Source organism: Pezoporus occidentalis, unplaced genomic scaffold (genome assembly GCF_034315485.1).
Source record: "Pezoporus occidentalis ecotype Australia unplaced genomic scaffold, CSIRO_AGI_Poc_V1 ctg50, whole genome shotgun sequence".
In the NCBI taxonomy this organism is placed as follows: Eukaryota; Metazoa; Chordata; class Aves; order Psittaciformes; family Psittacidae; genus Pezoporus; species Pezoporus occidentalis.
Genome location: NW_026915836.1, coordinates 1413473 through 1438623, shown reverse-complemented (window position 1 = coordinate 1438623; position 25151 = coordinate 1413473). Strand labels below are relative to the sequence as shown.

At 38.8% G+C, this 25151-nt stretch overlaps 1 protein-coding gene across 3 annotated transcripts in view; it reads right to left on the bottom strand.

The window, feature by feature from the left end:
- The window catches only part of PRKCE (protein kinase C epsilon), a 287923-nt gene that overhangs the window by 4151 nt on the left and 258621 nt on the right, over positions 1-25151 (bottom strand). For 2 of the 3 annotated variants that reach the window (XM_062637004.1, XM_062637005.1), the window contains exons 12-14: positions 24754-24892; positions 22167-22355; positions 17263-17409 (exon numbers count right to left, since the gene is read on the bottom strand). In XM_062637004.1, the coding sequence (XP_062492988.1) occupies positions 17263-17409; positions 22167-22355; positions 24754-24892 (475 nt within the window). Of the gene's footprint in view, positions 1-10178; positions 10209-17262; positions 17410-22166; positions 22356-24753; positions 24893-25151 lie in introns of all 3 variants that reach the window. The other variant, XM_062637006.1, reaches the window with a different exon arrangement.

Below are 25151 nucleotides of genomic sequence, written 5' to 3'. Positions count from 1 at the left end.
ACATGTACAGCTTCAGGGAACTGGAGGAAGTGTTTTCCTTTACACTGTCTGTTTTCTCTTTGTTTCAAGAAATCTAACAGTTAGCCGCGTGACACTTAATGGAAGCACACTGAAAACTAGCTGTGTCCATCCTGCACATGTGTGAGATTAACATGATACCAGAAATAGAACAGAATAGCTATTTGACTTGCAAAGTAAAATGATAAAACTATAGATTGATACATTATAAATTACATGAATGTATTCCAAATAGGATATATGCCTTTCAATGTAGGTAAATATTACTATTTTTGTGTGTATATATATATATGTGTGTGTGTATTTTCTTCATCAGCTCTATACATATGTTTATATTGTTACATTTTAATTACTTTGTACATAAAGACTGGACATGAAGTGTATGTGACCCATACACTCTGAACTGCATAAGGTATGAGCGTTATAGCTTTGGCTTTTATGTTTTTTTCCCAGTCATTTGGGCAAATATTGCAAAACCAGAATGATCCCATATGAATTTTTAAATACATTACATTGCAACTATGTCTACATTCCTCTGGTTCCCCATGTCCTACTGTAGTATTTCCATACACTCATACAATGAATTTGCTGCAGGAATAGCCACTAAAGCAGAAAGAGGTAAGTGAATATTTGTAGAAAGCAGAATTCAAATTCAGAACTACAATTATGTGCAAGAGAAAAGTGACTACACTCACACTTTAACCATAAACTATCCATGGCAAATAAGATCTGGATTAGCTGAGAAATACAGTATGTATTATTTTCAGGTTTTCATACTTTTTCATTTGTGAAAAGTGTCATTTCCTTGCTGAAGCTAAAAGAGTAAGATGATAAATTCCTTTAAGACTAGCAGGGGCAATTAATTCCCAATATCTTCTTTTTTCCATAAAACCACCACGGAGATTTGTGAAGGTTTTAGGTGAAAAAGTGCAGGTGAGTACATCTGACAAACTGTCCCAACATCGCTGTACCTAAATCCTACTGATTAAAAGTACTTGTACTTCCAGTAGAACCTGGAATCTCAAACACTTCTGAACCAACAACCAAAGGTATCTGCTTAGATTAAGAAGCCTATTATGTCTTAAAATATGCCTTCAAGACCAAAGAAAGACATAGAAGTTTCTATTTTCTCAAATTTTTAAACAATTCCATGTCTTTTTGGCAGCATACATGTAAATCACCCAATTTATTAACAGGACAAGTATGGAGCAATCTAAGATTGCAAGGATATGCTTTGATGAAGTGAGATTAAATAAATCACAGGGAACAAAAGTAAGCAGATTAAGCCACACAAGACAAAAGGCAGAGTTCATAACAAGCACTTCTTTTCAACACAAGCTTTATTTGAGAAATCATCCTTAGCAACTTAGGCACTTTCTTCCTGAAGCTATGACTATTTTGCAAGGCCCCAACTGCTAAAACGAAACAGGTCTGGCCACATTTCTGCTCCTATTGCTATTTTAAGGCACTTGCACTGTGAATACTCTATAGGCCAACAGCATGAATCAATATATAGTTGCAGCATGAGGGCTCAGGATGAAGGTATGAAGGGCTGTGGCTTTCTCCTAGCAGAGAAGCTGAGAAAAGAAGGAAGTTCTGCAAGGTAAGGAGAATATATGAAGGAAACAGAGTGCAGCTATTATCCAACCTTGTAACATCAAAAAAAAATCATGAAGAAAAAAGGAAAAATATTTAGATTGCCTGGCAAACGCACCATTAAAATGCAGTAATTAAATGGGTGGAATTCTGTTTGTTTAGTCTGCAGCTCCTGAGGCTTTGGAACACTCTATTTTTAACTTTCCAAACTTTTTTCCAAGGAAGACTTTTCAATTTCGGATGACTTAAGAAATTAGGGTTATCAGGAAAAAAAGAACTGTCAAACCCACAGCTGTAAACTGAAACACGCTGAAATTCAATTAGGTTTCAGATGCTATTCTTTTTTTCCCCTCTAGATTACCCAAACATCTTGTGTTCAGCATGCATCAGTGCTGCTTGAGAGCAGGGGCACAGCAGCTTCCCAAGAGCTTCCAACAATAGGTGCCAAATTCCACACTGCACTGAAACTGCTCTACTGCAGGCAGCCTGTGGGCAGCCTGTCTCTGACAAAGAGCACCAGCAGTGCCACAGCACTTGTAACGACTAAAACCGACACGACTCCAATTCTGAATCTCATCTGGAAGATGGCTTCTCCACCAGCAGGCTATCTCTGACAGAGGGAAGGAATACTGACTCTCTACCTCTTGTGCAGGAAATGTGCTGGCTAGCTGATGCAGTGTGATTGCTTCACAGGTCTGAGCACTGACCTATTGTGACCTGCTTATCCTGGGAACACGGTGGACTTGCTTCATGTAGGTGACATGATCTGATTGGAGGCAACACTTTACAGGAATAGAACCACTTGGATGAATAAATATTAACACGACCCATCAAGGATGACAATTTTTAAGTCAAGATCATGTTTCATTCTATTCAAAGATAACCACTTCTCTTCAAAGACCTAAAGATACTGAAAATTTTAAAAGACTACCTCTTTATAAAACACCATTTAATCAGCTTTCCTAGCTGGGCTGCACAACTTTGGATAAAGGGATGGATTTATGAGTCAAAATGTTGTTGTTTATTTTTTGTCACATAGAATCACAGAATAGTTAGGGTTGGAAAGGACCTTAAGATCATCCAGTTCCAACCCCCCTGCCATGGGCAGGGACACCTCACACTAAACCATATCACCCAAGGCCTCGTCCAACCTGGTCTTGAACACTGCCAGGGATGGAGCATTCACAACCTCCCTGGGCAACCCATTCCAGTGCCTCACCACCCTAACAGGAAAGAATTTCCTCCTTATATCCAGTCTAAACTTCTCCTGTTTAAGTTTTAACCCATTACCCCTATCCTGTCACTGCAGTCCCTAATGAAGAGTCCCTCCCCAGCATCCCTATAGGCCCCCTTCAGATATTGGAAGCTGCTATGAGGTCTCCACGCAGCCTTCTCTTCTCCAGGCTGAACAGCCCCAACTTTCTCAGCCTTTCTCATCTCTTCACACAACTACTAAAAGACTGAAAGGAACTCCATATGCTATTAGTAAGCACACACATAAACTCTTTTTCTGAACTGGTTTTATTTTCACTCCCACTTTGAGAAAAAATTGATTTTCTACCAGCAGTCACAGACTCAAGCTTTGAAACACCCCTCTCCAAAACATGCTTAATAATCTTGCTAGTGTCAAGGATTACCAGCCTTGTCTGTTCATGACTACTAAATTACTGTTCAATTCAATGAATTGCAACAGTGAAAAAAGACATCTGAGTTGATGTTCTTACCACTGAAAATACATTAAGAAAGTTAAAACTTGCCATTCCTTCCATAAATGACATGAACCAGATGTGAGCAGCAGGGGCCTTTGGTATTGAAAAGCCACGGAAATTCTTGCAAGGTACCTGACACAGGGTGTTCCAAACCTGCAAAGCTTGGGCACCTCATCCCCTGTGTCATGAGGCCAAGAGACTCAGTGGACTCTCTTCTGTCTAATAAGGATTAAATTAATTCCCCATCTCAGAGGCATCAAGAGGTATCTCTATCTACTCCATTATTTATTTTCATTTAATTTGAAGAAAACCACAAAAAATCTTTAAGGTCCTTTGCAAACTCAATGGCTGCACTAAACTGGGTTGGAATGGTGCAGTGGGTTCAAAGACTACTCAGAGAAGAGGAAAGAAAGATGGAAGTGGGGACTAGAAAACAACACTGCCATGAAAGCCTGGGCTTTGTATTTCAGTCTGATTTTGCTACAAATTCTCCAAATGCTGTTTAAATACAACTAGAGAAATCTGTTTTAAAGCAATTAATAGATTTCTGTTTAGTTTAGTAGAGTGAGGAGCTCATCCAGAACAGACAGCCAATACAAGTAAACAAGGCCAGAAATTAGCATTATAATAATTAAGCAATACGCTGGAAGAAAAAAATACTCTCCTATGATATTTTTCAGTAAGTGGATCTTTTGATCCAAAATATGTGCAAAACTCATCCATGATTCTCAGTTTGAGTTACTGTGTTTTTTCACAGAAACGCAGACGCAGATCATCCTTTCCATGTCACTACATGAAACATCTTTAACTTTACTCCACTGCAATTCTCTGACAATAGGAGTGCTCGATGCCTCTTCATGTATTTTCAAGCCCGTAGTGAAATCTTGGAGTTTATAGTTCATTTGGGGAGCTTCACTAGTGTAGAACCCGGCTATATCAGCAGCACATCAAATACATGACAGGTAGATTAAATCTGTGCAGCTACAAAGGCACTGGACCGCAGTGCAGGAGGAATAGGATGTGCAGCAGAAGATGTACCTTCTTGTATGTATTACACAGTATCGTTTAATTTTATCCAGAATTTTGCTTCAGTAGGAAATGAATGATTCCCACGTTTCACTCAGTATCATCAAGAACAAATTCCTAGAGCAGGATTATCAGACTTTAAATATTTTATATTTACCTCATCACTGATAAGATTTTCAGATTAATTTGTTCAAGACAAATGGAAACTCATGACATCAGGCAAACTTTTTTGAAGCACAAGGTTATGTGGCAAACCTTACATTATCACTGTGCTCTCATTCACCTCTCTTTATTATGATAAAAAAAATGCAGCAAAGGCTGAGATCACTCTGCACCAGTGACTGGATCTCTCTTCACAAACACGTAGTTGTTTCTAAAAAGCTGAGACCAACTGTAGTGAGCAGTCATTTTTGCACATAACTTATTCTATATACGAAGAAAACTGTGAGAAAAACATCACTCCAGGCCTGTCTTTCCGATTATCCTTGTGATGCCTCTTCACAGTATTTGCACACCTTGAGAATCTGTATCAGAATGAGAAGCATTTCCTAGAATGTCTTATTTCAGAAGATGTGGAATATATATTACAAGAATAACTTATTACATTTTTTTTCAGCATGTTAATTGCTCTATTCACACATGGACGAGTTAACAACAGATCAGCCATGAGCTGCAGTACATTCAGCTGAAGGTTATGATGATAAAAACTGATTGAATCCAAGCAGTTTTTACAGGTATACCTACATTCATTACCTCCCAGCAGGAGGTGAGATTCTATGCTCCTAGATGATCCTTCCCTTAGATGTAAAGGGCACCAAATTAAGACAAAGAGCGGAAAAAAGCCCCACTCAATAAAGATGTTACTGGGCAGTGAAGCAGTTGGCATGACAAGCATGCCAACCTAAGCAGCCTACAATTTAATCTGTTATGGAAATACACAGATATTTAATAAACACCAAGCTAGTTCACAGAACTATGAATTTTAAAAGGGATTATTTGTGATCCAGTAAGCTGAAACTATCTTTATACTGAAACAGTATGCATCTTTCCTGGGGGAAATGGGTCAAGTAGGAATAACCTAAACACCTAGGGGTACAAACATTTAATGACTACATGGCCAAAATGGCAGCCTCATTGTTTCACTTTTACATATCCTTTCTCCTATCCTGCACCCCAAAACTGCCACAACAAAACAAACAGCAAGACAAACAAAATGAAAGCTGTGCAGGTTCACTGACTACCTCCCTGTGTCCCCAGTCTGGACAGTGAACGTCACCAATAAGAAGTTGCTGCAAAACTGTTATCCCCTATGGCCTTACTTGAGTATGGCTTTAACATGAACTACATTTACACAGCACTAAAGAAAGCTATATATATCAAAACTACTTTGTTCACAGCCCGATTGCTAAACCACAACAGTTATCTCTGTGTAAAACACTGATGGTGATAGATTTCACAGGAGCTGCAGGGGAGGTCAGAACGACAGCTTCCCACCTGTAGTTAGTCCTTTACCCTTGAGATCCATCTTGTCCATATGACCAGGACTTGTTTCCACTATGACTTAATAATGAGATAATCACTTCAAGTAAGCTGAATGGTAGAATACATGGATATTTTAGACTGAAAAAAATTGCAAATATCAAAAAAATACAAAAAAGAAAGTTGCAGAAAGTGCTAACATCTGAACTTCTACACTGCATTTTCCCCTTATGGTAGGTTTCTTTGAAGGTTTAACTCCATGGGAAACAATTTTATATTTCTTCTCGGGGCACGGAGGAAATATGAGAAGAGAAAGTAATAGAGTAATCCTATGAAAATATCCTTCATCTGCACAAAGCAACTCCTATTGCAATTCTATGATCCACATAGAGCACAGATTTTCTATGTGTGCCTCTCTAATTCGCATTATATTGGCAAGCCTCCATTGACATCCTCAACTGCTCTAAGGTCATGATCACCAGTGTCCCCTCTTACATTCTGGCACACATCGGAGATTAGTCTATTTTCACTTGTGTTCTGCATTTTATCCATGGTTGTTACAGCAATTACAGTAGTCAGGGCTGGTGCATCTGCAACTTTCTAAACCACCTGCTAGTGAGTCCTCAAACACACGTGAAGACGTGTAGCACTTTGGCACAAAGGACTGGCTATACCCAGAAAATGGAGCTGACTTGAAAGGAAAACAAAGAGGTGATGCAGGACAGTTGGTAAGTCTAGGGCCCATGTCCCTAGAATTCCAGTGGGTTCCAGGAAACACTCCATAAATTACTGAAAAACTACCCGAATACAGATAGCCTAGCAGTGCACTGAGGTATTTGACCAGATTTAGTCTGCAAAAGATCATTAGATGTACTTTGCTTTCCATTCTTTAAGTGATCACAAAGAGAAGGAATAAATTAAGGAGGCTGATCCTAGTGAATGATGTAATAAAATAGTTCAAGACTCATATCTCTGACATGTATCCTGAATAAATACTAACTTTCCAATGTTTTATTCTGCATACAGTCACCTATCTCATTTCCTGAACAAGTTATGAAATTATATACAGATATATATATAGCAGTATCTTGTGATTCTGAGCCCTTCCTCTATCAAGAAGGCATAAACATGTACTGTGACACTGGGTGCAAAGAAAAATCATAGCATGAAAGGTAATAGCTAGCATGTATAGTGGGAGCATAATTCCAAGACTCAGCTGCACACGGGATGGTTCATACTACAGGCTGTCAAGTGGGAATACTACAGAGCTTCTGGCAAGACTGCCTTCTTCAAAACATTTCAGGGAACTCATGCTCTTTGATGACGACCTCCAGCTCATTAGGAATAAAGCTTTTAGTTTGATGTGGATGACACATACGACAGGCTTTCATACAAACGGTGCAGCAGATCTCACCTCATACAAACGGAGAAAGCTACGCAGTGATGGGTTTATTTTAAGGCTACTGAATTGTTAGAATATTTTACACTCTAATGATTACTTTTTAAGCCTCTTCAAAGACAGATTACAAGAAAGATATATGTGACATTTTAGGAAGTTGCTGAAGCTGTGTTTTGTTTTGTTTGGGGCTTTTGTTTGGTTTCTTGTTATTTTTCTTTTTTCTTTTTAACTAATGAACATGCTTATACGAATTACAGACTGGAAAAACAAGGCATTGCGCAATTACACATGAATGCCTACTGCTTCTGCATCTTAATATATCTCCTTTCCACCCTTCCTTAGGCTTTTTTGGAACACAGTTTTAATGAAAGAGCACAGCAAGACATAGGAGAGTTTGCAGTGACACGGGTTCTATTCTTGAATGTACAACTGCTCTGCTTTGAGCCTCAGCAATTTTCCCCTCACTATGCATCTGACTTTCTTCCTATTTTTGTTCCCTTATACATGGATTGTGATCTCTCTGTCTATCATCTATGATCTCTTGGCCATGTCTCACTTTAATGGCCTTTTGCACAGTGGAAATCTCATCTTGCTGGGAACGTGAGCTTATTGTGGACCTGAGGGCACAAATTCAGTTTTTCTTTCTTTTTGGTCTTGTCAAATATTAACACAATCCCTCAGAGAGTCATGGGCAGACATCATCTTCAACTCCTTCTTTTCCATAGTCCGTAATTAAGCAAAGGGAATCGTTCTGTAGGTCCTTTGCAAACATGAGTATGGTATGCAAATCAAGGAATTAGATCTGCACTTAAGGCTCTTCATAAATATCTAGACAGCGTGTTTCTCTCATCCCACATAATTTAAGCATATGACTCCTGAAGCACGCTGTTGAGAGGACCGGTGCTGAGAGTACAAAGTCTGTGCCTCCACAGTAACAAAATCCCTTGTAACAGCACAGCAGCAGCATAACAACAGGAAAGCAGCAGTTAATGAAGTGCTAGGATTCCTTATCATTTAAAGATGCCTTCCCTGTCCTGCTATTGAAAACAAGTGCCTACACATCAGCTGCTTTAGTCCACCACCTGCATGTTGGCACATATGTCAAAGGAACTAAGTCCTGCGCTAGTATGCTGAGCTCTGAATCATAGGTTGACAGATTTTTCTGCCTATTTGGATGGTAAGACACTGGTTTAAACTTTATGCTAATATAAAAGGTTCTACATGAGACATAAACCCAAAGCTAAAGCTCTTCTTATACTCTATGATGTTCACTGGGCTCCAGCTGTGAACGGGACTAGTCAATGGACTATCAGCCTTTGACAAGACTTCGCCTTTTTTCTGATAAACTCCTCTCCACCGTCTGATAAAGAGCCAGATGCTACTGCTTCTTAAGGCACCTGGTGTTTTGCCACTGGCTTTTAATGACATCAGAAACAAGCCCACCCCAGGAATATTATTTATTACCCACATTAATATCAAAATACTTCTGCTCGAACACTTCAGAATGAACTCTAAGTAACCATGAGAAAATGACTTCACTTTGTGCTTTACTTTTTGAAAACAGCACTGGGGATTAAAGCAGCCAAAAGTGAAACAGAATTTGTCTTATTCTGAGGAAGCCCAAAAGGAAAGCAGGAGCATTCTGGCTGCTTACCACTCCATCCCAGTGGGCACCACTTAACAATGTACATTTAACAGATGGTTAAATGAATCCAATTATTCAGTATGAAAATGTTTTTTACAAGACCAGGACTTAACAAAACCAAACAAATACTGCTGGATCCCAGTACAGAATAAAAAGAAGCATAATAAAAGTTGTTTAACTTCTAAATATTTGGGAACCTGGAGTGCTGGGAAGTAGCTTTCAAACTTCTGTAGTTCTAGTGTTGTGGTAATCACAGCTAAAAACAGCTGTTGCAGGCATGGACACTGAAGAGAATAGAACCAAGAAAGAAGACTAATCGAATGAGCAACTTTGGGGAAAACAGAACCCAGTTCCTCCAAACAATCAACATTGAAATCCCTTAAAAATACCAGTTCACTTACTCTTTATTTCTCTTAGTTGTGATACAAGCTGTACGTAAGGTCCTTGAAAGCTATATACTTCCAGCCTGAGCACATTTAGTGGTTATACAAAGTGCCAAGCTAGCTGAAGCTCTGTAAACCAAGGGAACTTAGTTGAGGGAAGAGACAGAAGCGTTATGGACTACTCTGCCCTGCCCAGCCACATGCTAGTCCAATTGTTATGAGCTACATTGCAGGGAGTTACTGTACCCTTGTTCACAACTGACTACTGCAAGCTCAACTGAGATGTCTTTATTGCCTGCCAATATCCAGTGCTGCTCTATCAGCGCTGACCTGGCTAACACTTGAACCAGTGTTGGTTTCTGCTACCAGTGTAGCAGAAATCATTTAGAAACCAGCTGACATTAAATATCCTAATTCACGATACCCTGTGGCAGGGGCAGTGTGTAAAAAAGGAGCTGGACTTCAACATTATGGCTGTTTCTAATTAAAAGGCTGTCCTGAAAGTCCACATTCATTTTTAACTAATTATATTTCAACCGTTGTGAAAAACACAGATTCTTCCCTGCTTTTAAACCTTTTAATTGTACACCAGTATAATCACCATGGCGTCACTCTCAGAAGAAAGCCCACTCTTTTCCTATGCCTGAAATGCCTGCAGCAAGTGGGGAATACATAATGTGCAATGTTCAACAATGGTACATGAGGGCCTGAGGTCTCAACATCACTCCCCAGTGTTTTGTCTAAGCAGTAACACTTCATGCAAAAGCATGCAGTATAGCCCCTTGCGTGCTCATCGGCTAAATGCTCATTGCCATGCACTGATGACTGAATGGAAATATATTATGAAACTGAAGGGACACCTCAAGGTTATTAGGCCTAAAAATGGACCTACCTTGACTTTTTCCCCATATTGAAGGCCTTACCTTAAAGAGGGACATTCACACTGAAGCAAACTTGAAAAGAGAGAACATTTATACAAAAAGAAATTTACTTGGCCTGTACTTTTCCTACGTTCCTTTTGGTGCTACTGAATGATACTGCATTTTACAGGGCTTCATCCCCACAGCGTAAAGGCTAAGTCATAATTCTGCATGTATGATGATACAATCCACCGTCACCAAAAAATAGAGGCGTGCCACAAAAAAACCCCACCAAAACAGTATCATGACTTCCCAACACAAGGTTCAAAATCCCTTACTAAGAAGGACTGTTAGCAGTCAGGTATAAAAACAAATCTGAGATTATAGAACTTATGTTTCAGGCTAATATACTTGAAAGTTTTCTCCAGAAACGCGGTCCCTCTTTAAGGATTCCAGCCATATTTCACAGTAAGCAGACGGTTGCTGCAGCAATTGAAGCACACACCTCTCTAATTGAAGACATTTTAGGGAGCCGTTCAGTGAGGCACCTGCAAACAGGGCAGCTGCATGCTCTGGAGGTGCTGATCTGTATTTACTATTTATTACCCAGCTTCCAAACACTGCGGGCATCCGGCTTGGCATTAGGTCATCAACAAAGGGTTGCCAAAATTTTGCCAGTTTTTCACTCATTCAGGGAAGGGGGGAAAGAAAATTCCCAGCGCTCGCTGACTCTGGTTGGAACCCACAGTCGTTGGCTAGGACTAGAATTTGGCATTTATTAATGATTTCACTTCAAACCTTTGCTGCAGTGCAAAACTGAAAGAGGACACATTGCTGGCATCCTTAAGTCAAGACTTAACAAGGACGTTTAGGTTCACAAGGAAACTGCATACAGACAATGTGGCACAGATAAAGATAACTAAGGGGGGAGGGACTTCAGTAATGGTTTATGATTATCGTAGAGTTACTGGAGCTGACAGAGAGGTGCAAATTACTGTAGGAAGTTTGAGAGTGAGGATCAAGATGAACTCTGCTAACACTGAGGTCTGGTAGAGCATAGAACACTCTCCCAAGGGAAGTGCTACGTGTTCAATCACTTTAAAAGCCAGGCTGATCTTGAGAACTGAGTTTTTAACACTTCTCAGTCCCCTTTCTTCCCTTCCTACCACAGGGTGGAAGCTGAGGCATGAAAAGGTTACGTGATGAACCCTGGACAACATCACGAGGTTCTAGAAAATCTAGTGAAAACTTACAGATCTTGCAATTCTCACTGGTTTTAGCTGCTAGAGCAACTCTCTGCCCCTGAGAAGTCAGAACTGAAGAAGGAACACACAAATATTCTAAAACCGTTCTCAGTGATAGAGGACTAGGGATGGAAGAGGCCGCAAAATGAAGGGAGTCGCATTAGATTAACTAAATGGGCTGGCAGCAGCTGCTGCTGCTCCATACTGAAGGATACAATTCTGCAATAGACTATCTTGTTCATTCTGTTTCTAAGGCTCTTAAAGAAAGACAGCTTTCAAAATAGAAACCCAAGAAATTATGAATGCACAGTGAAAACTAATGTATTGTTCTGTGAAAGCTGCACATTCACAGTAAATCATCGTAATGCGATTATTTTGTCAACTTCATCTCCATAAAGCCACACTATGAACAGATTGCCACAGGCACTGATAAAGCCATTAGTGATGAAATTTTGGCTTAATTGCTAAAAAAGAAATACATATGGCAAACATCTGTTTTACCAGGCTTTGTATTACCCTCTGGCTCAGAGCTCTTCAACTTTTTCATGTTGAGGATGTCTTAGTCAAAAGCCTCAGATTTTCCCAGCCCTGACATTCACAACAGGGTGGATGAAAACGACAAGTCTGTCTGTTTGCATGCACATGTTTCAAGGGCTGACAATGAAACTTCAGCCTAAAAGGTCAAGAGTGTTCCTGTGTTAAGACCATCTTTGCTGTGCCTAACAGCTTTTTCTGTCTCATAGCTCCTCGCAGCACACTGACCCACTGTAACCAACAGCTTAAGAAATATGCCGATTTTATTGTGCTGGTCTACAAAACCCAAGAAGAAATCCTTCAGAGGAATGAGATATGTCTCCTACGAGGAAAGGCTGAGAGCTGGGGTTGTTTAGCCTGCAGAAGGGAGGGCTCTGAGGAGACCTTATTGCAGCCTGTCAATATTCAAAGGGGGTTTATAAGAAAGATGGGGACAAAGGATTTAGTATGGTCTGTTATGACAGGACAAGCGGTAATGGTTTTAACCTAAAAGAGGGGAGATTCAGACTAGATACAAGTAAGAAATTTTGACAGTGGGGGTGGTGAAATGCTGGAACAAGTTGTCCAGAGAGGTAGTAGAGGCCTCATCCCTAGAAACATTCAAGGTCAGATTGAATGGGGTTCTGAGCACCCTGGTCTAGTTGAATGTGTTCCTGCTCACTGCAGGGGTTTAGGCTAGGTGACCTTTAAGGGTCTCTTCCAATTCAAACTATTCCATGATTCTATGAAATATTTGCTAATATGAGACTACCACTGACCTTTTCTTCCCCATCTCAAATATAAGCTTTTCCAGTAAATAACAAATTGGGACAATATAAATTTCATCAATACACATGAAAGGTGAAGTGGCGATTAGTTTCATTCGCTGTTTTTAATGCATATTTTATTATTTGGTATTAGACAGAAACATCCCATCATGTCACTAAGCAGGACCTACCACACTTAGCACCAGATCAATTACTTCAGTATGAAATTAATCTACTGCACCCTTGTTTCATTAATAATATGGCAGATGCACTTTGAAAATGGAAATAATCAATTCAACCAAGCCAGGAAGAAAATCACAGAAACAAAGAAAGATAAAGAGCAAAGAATCACTGAATCAAGGCCTTTATGGTTCTTGAGCAATAAATGGTGTTGTAAACTACAGCCTGGGTTTATGGCTACTGATGAGGGAAATCTCATTCTCCAAATGGAATAAAATTTTAGGAAGAATACATGAGACAAAATATCTCAACATAGGAATAAAATGCTTCAAAGGGATTTCTGTCTCACAACAGTAACTCTGGAGAAAAGATATGTGTCTGCACTAAAACTGTACTTATTTCTTCCGCATGCAATGACATTCATGTCTGCATTAAAAGCTGCAGGGAAGAATATTATTCAGAGGCTTTCAAGACACTCTCTGAAGTTCTAAGAATTAGGTTTTATGAGCAGCAGAAATGATCTTCAAGAAACACTATCAAGGTCACTGGAGCTTAGAGGTAACAAACTGCCTCTTCAGAGCTGTTCAGAATTTCGCTTGATTTCTAATGTACATGCCCCAGAGCTATTATTTCTTCTTCAGCAGCTTAACATTTATAATAGCTCTGCATTATATACCCATGTAATAAACCATAATACATGTATAAAAAGATTAATTTTGCCACTGAAAAGCCTCATAATTTTGGATATACGAACGGAAGTATTGGTAGATAATATGCATCATACTATCATATTATTAGGACTGGGCTTCAGTGCAATTTCACCCCTTTGTATCCTCTGTCCCAAGTAATTAAGCTGGAGGAGCAGCCAAAGGTCCTTCACAACAGGTTTCAGGGCTACCAAGATTGGTGGATCGGTCTCTGCCTAGCACACAGCTGGTGTGGCACTCCTGTCGCTGTTCAGCAACCTCTGTCATTTGCATGAGTGCTTTGCCCAGGGCACTCTTGCAAGCCTTCAGGAAACACAGTCAGTTTTTCAAGGACCTTTAGAACTTTAATAATTTTCATTCCAAGGCTGAAAACAGGGAATAGATTTCAGCTTCCAAAACATCATTAGAATAGTCAAATCATGTACAAACTAGAAGGACATAAATGGTATATTTCTGATGTATTAAGGTATATATTTGCATCTACCCACAGCATGAATGAGATTTAAAGTCTGGCTAATAAACAGACATGAAGTATTTCTTCTAAGTCCACTTTCAGACTTAAGGCTGGCAGAGGTGAAGAGGCATACCTGAACCATGGAGAAGCACAAGCCTTACAGTACCATGTAATACAGCTCCTTAGAAAATCTAGTATGGCAGAGAAAGGGTAAAGGGTAACAGAAGAGAACACAGGTGTGCTAACCAAGGAACTCATGTTTTGGGATCAGCAGAATAGTGAGGCAGAATTGAAGCAAGGTTTTGTTTCCATGCTAGCATCTCTGTGACCTCCCTTGGCAGATTATTCCATTGTCTGATGGGACCTCAGTGTCTGGCCATTTTCCCTAATGACTTTGCTTGTCAGCATTTTATATTGCCCAGAGCTCATTTGAACAGACCCTATATTGTTGGGTTTGTTCGTTTGGGTTTTTTTGAAAGTGCATATGATAGAGTAATGATAAAATTTCTCCCCTTAGTCATCTTATTGATTGGTCAGAAAATAGATGAATACCTGTGCAAATATATGCATTCTTGCATGGGCAAAATTCTGTATGTGCATGCAAACTCAATTTGAATGCACAAATGACGATATATGCGTTGTGTGCTTCTTTCCCTACACATATGTACACTCACATATCACATGCAAGAATGTCTATTTTCTGACTAGGAATCTGGCCTCTTTCTCATAGCTAATTTCACAGATCTAGGCTCCCTTGAACATAAGATTAAAAATATATTGGTTTAATCCTCTCTTAATCTTAAAAGTCACTTTTAAATAGCCAACAGCCCTTTATCAATACTGAAAGATGTTAAATACCAGAAAACATTCCCAACACAGGCATTAGTTATGTTTTCCCCAGAGTTATTCCATAGCTGGGGAAGTTACGCTTGGTTATCTGAATCAATGAATCTCAATGCTATACCCACAACTTAAATTAGAGAAGCACTATTTAGATTTTAAATAGACTTTATTTCATTAGCGTTCACCTTCTTCCCTCTTTCCTGTATTTTTCACAGTAAGTTCAATCTCTTCTGGCTTGGCAAGCATCCAAAATCACCTTTTCAGCATTTGAAATTTACTGCCTTGGATTCCTTTACTGTTTCATAAATTGCATTATTAGTAATTATATTTTGTTCATACCATCTTTCTCTCTAGCCCAGATAGATGTCACACTTGGCTTTCCAACCAATAAATTGTTCAGTTTTAAGAGGACAAGTCAAAATTTCAGTATGATCTTCCTCAATTTCTGCACAATAACAAAACCATTGCAATTTATACAGCTGATACAGAACAGCTGAGGGATCATAAACACAGTGTAAATATGTAAGGTGCACTCTTTCTAAGTGTAAAAAAGTCATCAGTAAAAGTTGATAGGACCAGGCCACTGAGGAAGATACCTTGGAGAGAGCAGACAGTGAACATGAAAATAATAGGGATGCCTGTAACATAGACTACATATTACCTGAATTCATCACCACAAAAACCAAGTTCATTAAAAACCAAGCATACAGAACTGCTAGACTACAGGAATCAAATTTGGTAGAATAAAGCAAGTTGGCATATACAATATGGAAAGAAGTAGTATGAAAATCTGATGTTACAGAAGCAGCCTGAAGAAAAAATGAGAAAAAGGTGTAAATAAAGATGTATAAAATCACCCTAACAGTTTTTAAAGAGTAAGCAGCTGTCTTGAAAATTACACAAAGGGCTACTCTGAAATAATCTGAAATCACTACTAAACCTGACATATTCAACTAAAATATCATTAAAGAAAGGAGAAAAGGAACAAAACAACAAGAATTAATAAAATATGAATGGCTTTAAAATATAACAGCACTGAAATAATTCCAGAAAGAGAAAGAAGCTGTATTGAGAAGGTAGAAGTTATTTACATTGGCAATGGATAAAAATATTTGATACTCTAAATGCCTCCTGACTTTAAAAAAAGGACCACTGCAACAGGAATACTTACGAAAATAACAAAAGACCTTGTAAAAACACCTATTGTCAAAGGGACCGTGCATCTGAATCATTAAAGGAAAGCAGCAAATAGACAGACTAGATGTGAGGGATATGGGACTTACTAGGTGCAGGCATAAAGTAAAAATTATTTTAGAACTGTGTGTCCTGATTTGATAACTGTATCAACAAACGCTGATGAATACTAAGCAAAGCCACAAAATTTACTGTGAGATAAATTCTTGTGAAAACAGAAAAAGACCCATATATAGAGAGACTTCTCCAAGTGTAGATTTGAGGAGCTACCTAAGGGTCCTGTTCTGGACAGGCAGCTCCACTTTCACCACCTACATACGGAACTTGGGGAAATGCATCTCAGTGGACTAAGAGAAAATGCATTAAATGCAACAGAGAACAATTCTGCAATGACAGAGGGGACTTTTCCACTTCTAAATGTAAGTTAGGATTCGGTGTTGAGCCCAGAGTTGTTTTATCTAGTTATTTTTAAATACCTTCCTAAACTATCTAAAGAAAAGAAACAAACAAATACCTTGACTGTATTTACAGGCAAGTCAAACATTGTAATTAGGAAGTGCAAAGTCAAAAGATACAAAATTATCGTATAATTATTCTCTTTTATGGTTCAAGCACAAAATTAACTACACACATTCTCAGCTGAAAAGCTGGTATTTGGTGAACTGTATTTTCATCCAGAAGAAGACAAGAATAAGCCATGAATATGCACTTGGCTTTTGTAGTTCCTGCATGTGGGGCTGCTATTTACACGATTTTGTTAAAATAGGAATATTTGTTTGTTACCCAGGAAAACGTGAGTACATCAGTTTATCTACTCATGCTGTATGTTTCTTTGCACCAGAAGCAGTCTTCTCAAGTATCTTCGTTAGAATATTATTAATCAGAAATTCTTTCCTCTGTCTTTCAATACAAAATCCAGTGCCCACTGGCAGGGTTCACACAGAAAGCAGAGACAGTACATACCCAACTGAAATCTAAGTATCTTTAGGAACAGAGGAAAATAATTAAAACAGAGCCTTGAACTCTCTCACGGTTTATGTGAACACGAAGATCTTCCTGTGCGTTAAATCTACTCCTGACACTTACCTTCACTGAAGCAATGACGTGGCAATCTTTCCAGTGTGGTTTTTATGTTACTATTTCAACCCCGAAATATTGCATTGGGTAAACCCATACAACAGGAAAGCCAACAATTAGACCTGTCAAACCAAGATTTCTCTGAATGTTATGCAAACTGCTACTTACAATCCGAGGTTTGAAGGGCGGCTTGATTTTCCTTTGCTCTAGAAGAACCCAGTCAATTTCCTTGAAAAATGGATGCTGCTTAATCGCGTCTTCCCCGTTCTGTGATGCCACACAGCCAAGTCGCTTATTGGGGTTCTTTGTCATGAACTACAGAGCAGAGGAGGGAGAGGAGGAAAAAGTTAAAACATGAATGGCGATGGCTGGAAACCATTTCCAGTGCAATTACTCATTAGAATTCCTAAAGCCTCATTTTTAGAGACAGTCCCCTTTCAGAAGGTTATATTTTTCTCTAAGAGCAGCAAGGACGCCCCTCCAATGTTCAGAGCTTCCAGCCAAACCAGTAGATTCAGAGATTCCAGAGTGGAAGTCTCCTTCAGGAAGTTCTTTCAACTGATTGCTGAGACCTCCTAATTTCATCTGGCTGGGAGAGCTTTAGGAACAGATTCTTCATCAGCATTTTTAGCTCCAGATTTGGCCAAAAATACAAAAAGAAAGACAGAAAATATTAAACCCTCCAGAGACACTTCCAAATAGACTGAGGATAGCTCTTATTTTGCCTTATTTGCTCTGTCTTAACTACTAAGTTGCGGGATAGGGGCTACATATTATGCTTACTGCTGTTTATTTTCTTTGGGTACATAGGCTGTATAATCATACACTTCAGACACATGAAAAGCCATAACCCCCTTACTAATTTCTAGGATTTTATTCTAATACAAATAAGAACAGCACCTGCAGCTATGTGAATGATAAGCTTTCTGTTTCAGGAAATAGATGGAGTGATGAGTGCCAGCAGAATGTTTTCCTTGATAAACTCCATGACATAACTTGCACCTTCCCTTTCATTTGTAGTACACCATTAGTGGCAGCCACTGGAAGTAACTGGTCTCCTCTGGTGTGGCAATTTCTAAACTCTTCACTTTAAAATTATTTCTTTCAGCAAAAAGCTGCACAGCCAGTGTAAGACACTGATGTCAAATGATGGCAGCTGATAATATTTTTCTTGGTTTTGCTGTTATTTCTTCCTTCATTTATTAGCAATTGTTCTACTTATTTCCTAACGCATGTGGACACAGAAGCCAGCTATTGGATAAGTAGCTACTGAAGCCCTTAAGATGGTTTTAGATAGCTAGACCAGCCATCCACAGTAGAATACCGCTGCTGTCATTTTAAAGACATAACATAGATCACCAAGGCAATTCCCTCTGTATTTTCTGACTTACACGCGCTGCTCTTTCTCTTTGGTCTTGTGTTCAAATTCCCTGGAAGTTCTTTTTCAAAGTGGACAAGTTATATCTAAACTACAGGCCATATTTTCTATAGGCAGGAGAAAAAAAGGTTTTGAAAGGATTCCTGCGCTTTGGTGAGGTCTCTTGGAAAACCACAAAACACATTCCTACATTCCTCTGCTTTATTTCACCTCCAGGACTGGAGTGAGCAAGCCAGGAACCAGCAGCCACGTTTTGCAGAAACAGAACACGGAAACTACAGGATATGCTTCTTGTACCATATAATCCAGGTATCAAAGAAGTATAATCTGATCCTAGTATCTGCCATGTTTTATCTTCCCGGAGGCAGGGAAAACATCTGAACACGTAGTTTTTAACAAGCCCAGGAGATGAAAATACGATTAGACTGTACAGTTTAGTACTGCACTTCACAGATTTCATGAAACTTGGAAATGGATGATAAGGAAGAACAAACTTTAAGAATGAATACTTAATTAAACAAAATTATCATTTGCTGAAATAAACGTCTGAAGTGGACATTTAATCCTATAAATTTCATCCCCTGCAATAAATGTTCATTTTCTTCACCTTCTGTTTCTGAAGCACAAGCTGACATTTATTCCATGTTTATCAACAGCATCAACAATGATGCAACTGTCAGGGCAGAAACAGCTGTTAACTGCACTGTGTTGAAGAGATGGTTGCCAATGGAGCTGACAGCCTTAGCTGTAAGTGTTGCCTTTTTATTTTCCCATATTAAGGCAGGAACCTCCTTTTATGAAAAGCCTTTTAAGATTAGAGTTCCTACTGACTTAAATGACAAGAGGACTGTCACAAGGTTGCTGAGATAGACATGCAACTTGGGGCCTGAATCAAGGATCATGAGATTCCCAAAATCTTGCTTCTTGGAATAAATAACAGCTTAAAAACGGAGTTCTGCTTCTGTTGCCAGAAATCTCTATAACCTGGGTGCACAGGGAACACACACTGTGGCCACAACCTCTCTCCACTGCTTGAAAAGAAACACAGAGCTAATTTCAATGAAGAATTGTTTTCCTTACCAAACAGGAAAGAATTTTAAATAGCAATTCCTGTCAATTCAGAGAAACAGGACTAGTAAGATCTGTGGGATTTCATGGGATAAGCAACGTGCTGCCTTGTAATATTGAGCTGTATAATTATCCTCCTTAGTGTTCTGTTGGAAATAACAGGAAAACTGTTTCTTCAGAAAATCAGAAAACATTGTTACTTAATACAAGAGAATGTCTTCTTATTAAACTTTCCTTACATGCTGTTTGGAGGAGTGTAAAAATACACAGTTTCTGAAGAATAAAACCCATGTCTCAAAGCACAATGTGAGGAAACGATGTGTTCCAAAGTTAATCCCTTGCTACCATTCAGCAGTAAAATACATAGACGCCTCTTTCTTTCCTCTGTTTTTCCTGTTCTTCATTTAACGGTATGTGGACAAGGATCAGATGAAGAACACAAATTTCAAACATGCTTCACACCATAGCTGTGTAAATAGCAGGTTGCTAAACACAAGGAAAAGTTTTCTTTTTATGGTGTAAACAGGCACAGTTCCATTAAATTATATCAACTCGTATCAATGAAGGCATCTTGCCCAATGAGGAATTATCTATTACTCTAGTGCAAATCTGTTCAATGGATACAACTCTCTTTTTAAAGTTCATAATGTCTTTACTGTTAAACTTCAGATAGAAAGACGTAAAAAACCCAAACAGCTACAAGTATAACAAAATATAAACCCCCATACCTACTATCAAAATGTAGACCCAGGAAAACAGCCTCATGAAAACTTATAGCAAAGTCAGCTTTAAAAGAAATGAAAGGGTTTAACACCCTTGCACTTGCATCCATAAAAATACAAAGGCTACACCTGCAGCCCAACTGTGTGTGTGCATTTATGTGTGGTTAATGAGTGAGATGTGCAGCTACAACAGACATCTCACTACTTGCACCACCAATGAGATAGCATAGTAAGGCTCCGAGTGTCAAATCTGCTTTCACCTTTTGTTTGTAAAACAAATTCTTTATTCAAATGGCTTCAATGGCTTTCACACTACACACTTAACCAAGAGTTACTGGTTAACTTTTCCCTCCAAATGTTACCCTGATTCAGAATAATAGGTCAGATAACATAGATGCACTGAAGGAGCATGTGGATGGCAAACAAACAGATCTCAAAGACTGTGAAACCAATTGACTACAGAAAATCTCTTGGACTTGAGTGAAATTCAGATGCGCACAAGAACATTGACAACAACCCTTTCTCTATAATACACCAAAATGACTGCTGAGCCCTGAATATGAGCCTGAATAGGAGCAGCTCAAGTCTATACATTTTAATTGCTGAGCTGAAAATAATTGAAGGGTCTGGGAATAAAAATGGATGCACAAAAGTATCATGTCAGCTAATAAAGAGTCATCCGAGAACTATCTGGGGTGAGCAGGAAGAACCTTTATAAAGGCCAACATTAATATATCCTCCATGTTCTCACTACAATAAATGCAGCAGGAGATACTTCAGCAAACAATTCAGAGAGGTTAACTTTGACTTCTGCTTTGAATCATCTTCTAGAGTATCTCTTAGCTAGAATGAGCATGAAGGTATCTCTGTTTAAAGATCAAGGTGAGTATTTCTGCAGAATGTGTTACTGGTCCACTGGTGTTGAAAAGTTTAATATATAATTTCAAAATGTAACCCTGTATGTACAAACCTGCAGGACTTAACACTGTTAGCTACCTCTTACTTTAAAGCCTCCCTTATTCCAGATACTGAAAGAAAAACAGAACTGGAAAGGTAGAAATTTTCCACTTTCAAAAAAGGTGTAAAACTGGAATAAAAACCAAGGGTTGTTTTTAAAGCCAGAAATCCTCCTTAGGTTTTCAATCTATGGGGACTGCCATATTGCTTCTGTTTTGCTTTTTATTTCAGGATGGTACTTGCACAGAAAAAAGAATTTATGTCAGTGTAATGAAGTAAACCTGACTTTAGAAATGTAGTCTAAAAACTGGAGTTGCCCAGCAGCACATTTTGACTGATATTGTGACATTTGGTGACACTAACTTCTGTCAAGTCACTACTCATATTGAAAAACACCAACCAGAGCAGAAGCTATTACACTAGAGTAAGACTTCTTTTCCAAGTGCTGTGTGAACTATAAAATACAACATGCAGCTGTAAATAAAGAGCTGTCAGCCCATGTTGATGATAGGGGAAGAAAGTCAGAGGGACAAGAAATTTTATAAGTGGGTTGAATAAAAAGCATTGTTTCTTTAATTACGTAGTGCATCCCCTACTCTCGTGAACATGTGGCATATAAAGTGTCAAAGTGACAGCACAGCTCTAGTTGGTTGGGTTTTCCCTGAAACATGAATCTGCAGTACACAGATTTATACAGTGTACAACTGCATGGAATACAAACATTCTGTTCCTTTCCCACAAGCAGTGTAATTTATCCCAGGCCCCATTATCCTAACAGTGGCACTCTGAACTGTGCTTGAACTCCCAGTGGTGACAGCTCTCAACAACTTTCGACAAATTCAGTTTTAATCAAGGGGAAAAAAAACCCAACCCAAACCCCAAAATACAACACCACCCAGAAAAAACATGAAGAGGAGGAGGAAAGCAAGTTATGGAAGATAACTCACGGCTTTTAAAATGCTGACAGCTTCTTTACTGAGCCAGACTGGATACAAGACATCATCATGAAGGATGGATTCAAAGAGATCATCTTCATTGTCAGCCTCAAAGGGGGGTTGCCCAGCCATCATTTCATACATGAGAACACCCAGAGCCCACCAGTCAACTGACGGGCCATATTCTAACTCCTGGAGGATCTAGCATAGAGAAAGAGATTGGATTGAACAGATAAGTTAGACAACACTCTCGGCTGCACATTTGCTGTTTCAACATGATACACCCTTTCTTTCCCCCAGTGCCTAAGCAGGACTAAATCCCACACTGATTTTGGTAACGGCAGCCATGGTTTCTTACCCATGCAATTTGCACAAACACAGCCAAGTGTCAATGTGTAGTTGTTCTCAGAAGTACTGACTGAGTCTATCAGTCCCCTGAGTAAAAGAGTATGCTCATGAGCAAAAGAGCTGTATATCCTTCCAAACTGTTTAAAGCAGGTCACGCTATAGGGGAAAAAAGATCACATATACAAAACAGAGTGGTGGAAAATGTGAAACATTTCCTTGTCTCTATCTTGAAGAAAACAAACTGAACTAGCTTGTAATGCTGCACAGAGAAACTAAATCTGAGGGATTTATTCTCGTCCTTTAGGTAGGGCTAAAGGAAGCCAAAAGCTTTTTTGTTCAAGTTCTTTTTACAGCATTAAACTGCTGCACAATACATGGCTGTAGGACTCACTTTAATTGCTCTTGCTTTCAGAAAAACTGGCTACAACTCTTCTCCTGGCACAAGTTCATCCTTGTAGCAAATACCTTTAATATGGAGTAGTAGGTTAGTATGATGGAGTTTTACTGTACTTGGTGTTAACAGAAGTAGTGTTGTACAAGGAACAAGTTTAATTCTTGGCTCCTCTTCACTGAAAAGCAGCTTGGTATTTTGGATGCAATGTTTCAGCATGAGAAGGGACTGGGGAAAGCAGAGTGGTTGCCTCTTTAAGGTGAAGCTGACTGCCTTAAAATGAATTGGAGTGGCAACAGCTCCACCACCTCCTTAAGCAACATTAGCGTTACAGTCAGAAGCCCCATGGTGAACTGCATGACCTTAGTGCTGTATTTGGGAATCACGACCAATATAAAGCTAAATTCACTCTTAACATAAAGCCAGAAATGAGTTTAGCATTTGAATGGTCTGCATTCCAACTGGATTCTTAGTTGACTAGATATTACATTTTATACACACTAATTACAGAAAACAATGCTCTTCAAAAGTGTACTTTTCAAGTGTTCCAAGCACTCTTTGGAGCTCAGATATTGCTAAAGAAAAGGAAATTGAAACATCGATGCAAGAGAAATAAAAGCAGGAGATAAACTTCTGCAATTAAGATGACAAAATGACACAATGGAAGTACTGACCTCAGTGAGACTGGGATTTCATGTAAAAGTTCCTAGAATCTTATTATTGCTTTGTTTCCATTATAATTTTCAAAGAAAATTATATCTATAAAATTACTCAATTAGTATACTGAATCAGAAAAGAATTAATACAAAACCAAAACCATCACACTTATATTTCTTTTCCTTTAATGCTGGAATACTTTTCAGAATCTGTAAGAAACACATTTATTTTACTACAGTTTCAAGATTCACGCCTTACCAGTTGTGCTACCAAAGCTTGGCAACCATGAACACTAACAATGCCTATTTCTAATTTATTGTCTGTGGCAAATAGTAAACTAGCATTTTTTTCTGCTTCAAATTTATGGTTGCTGAAAGACAGCCCAATGACGCTTTTACATTAAATCAGCACACTGAATCTTCAGCGGAAAGATGCAGAGGTTGCTAACTAAACCGAGTAGACAGTGTCTGCCTAGCAGACTAACTGTACAATATTGAATCATTCTAGAAACTTGGAAGTGCATCCCATAATATTAACATTTAGGATATGTAAAACCCACATGATTCTCAGTCATTTCTTATATCCAATGAATGCCTTGAAATTACTTCGGATGTTGCCAACTGATATGCAGCATCCATAGGAAAAGTTTCTACTTTTCTATGCAAGTCTACACTTTCTGTTCATCCATATGGTAAGTACCACAAACAGTAACTTTCACTCCCAGATACTTTAAAGGAAGGAAAAAAGTCATATTCCCACAAACACCCTAGGCAAAATGAAATTGAACATATGGTCTCTTCTGTATGAACCTGCCTTTCATGAAAGTCTCATGAAAAATTAAAGACAATTTTATAACTACTACAGACCAGTGCTTTCAGGACTCAGTTGCATCTAGCACCTTAAAGGCTAGTATGTGCCTTCAAAATGATGTTGACTCAGAAATGAGTGTACGGAGAAGAACACTGTTCAGTTCAGGAAACAAGTAATAGAAAAGCCATGCTTTGTCACTCCTGTCAACATGGAATACTGCTTTGAGCAGTGGACTAACCAATTTTGTCAAGATTACCCAGGCAAAACTGCAGCACAATCTAATCTGTATCTTCTACTGTTTTAATCTACGCATAAAAAGTGTCTAAAATTACACATGTAACAGTGTGATGAATGATAATATCTGTATTCTTAGTGCAGTGAAGAAAAAAATACCTCTGGAGCTATATAGTCAGGTGTGCCACAAAAGGTTGTGGTGGTCACTCCGTTCAGAATCCCTTCTTTGCACATCCCAAAGTCAGCCAGTTTACAGTGGCCTTCTGCATCCAGAAGAATATTGTCCAGTTTCAGGTCCCTGAAATAAAAAAGGCTTCAAATTGAATCAACTCTCAAATTTCCATCATATGCTCTTGAATTTCATCATAAACTATAGATTATGACGAATAGATGGTTTCACAAACACCACTGAGAGACTGTCCTTCACATATGTGTGTGAGAATTCGGTAGCTGTCACTAAATAGACCTACCAATAGTTAGAAGCAATAAGAAAGCAAGCAATGACAATTATTTTGCAAGACCAGGCCTTTGTCTTCTCTTCAGCTGCATGAAAGCAG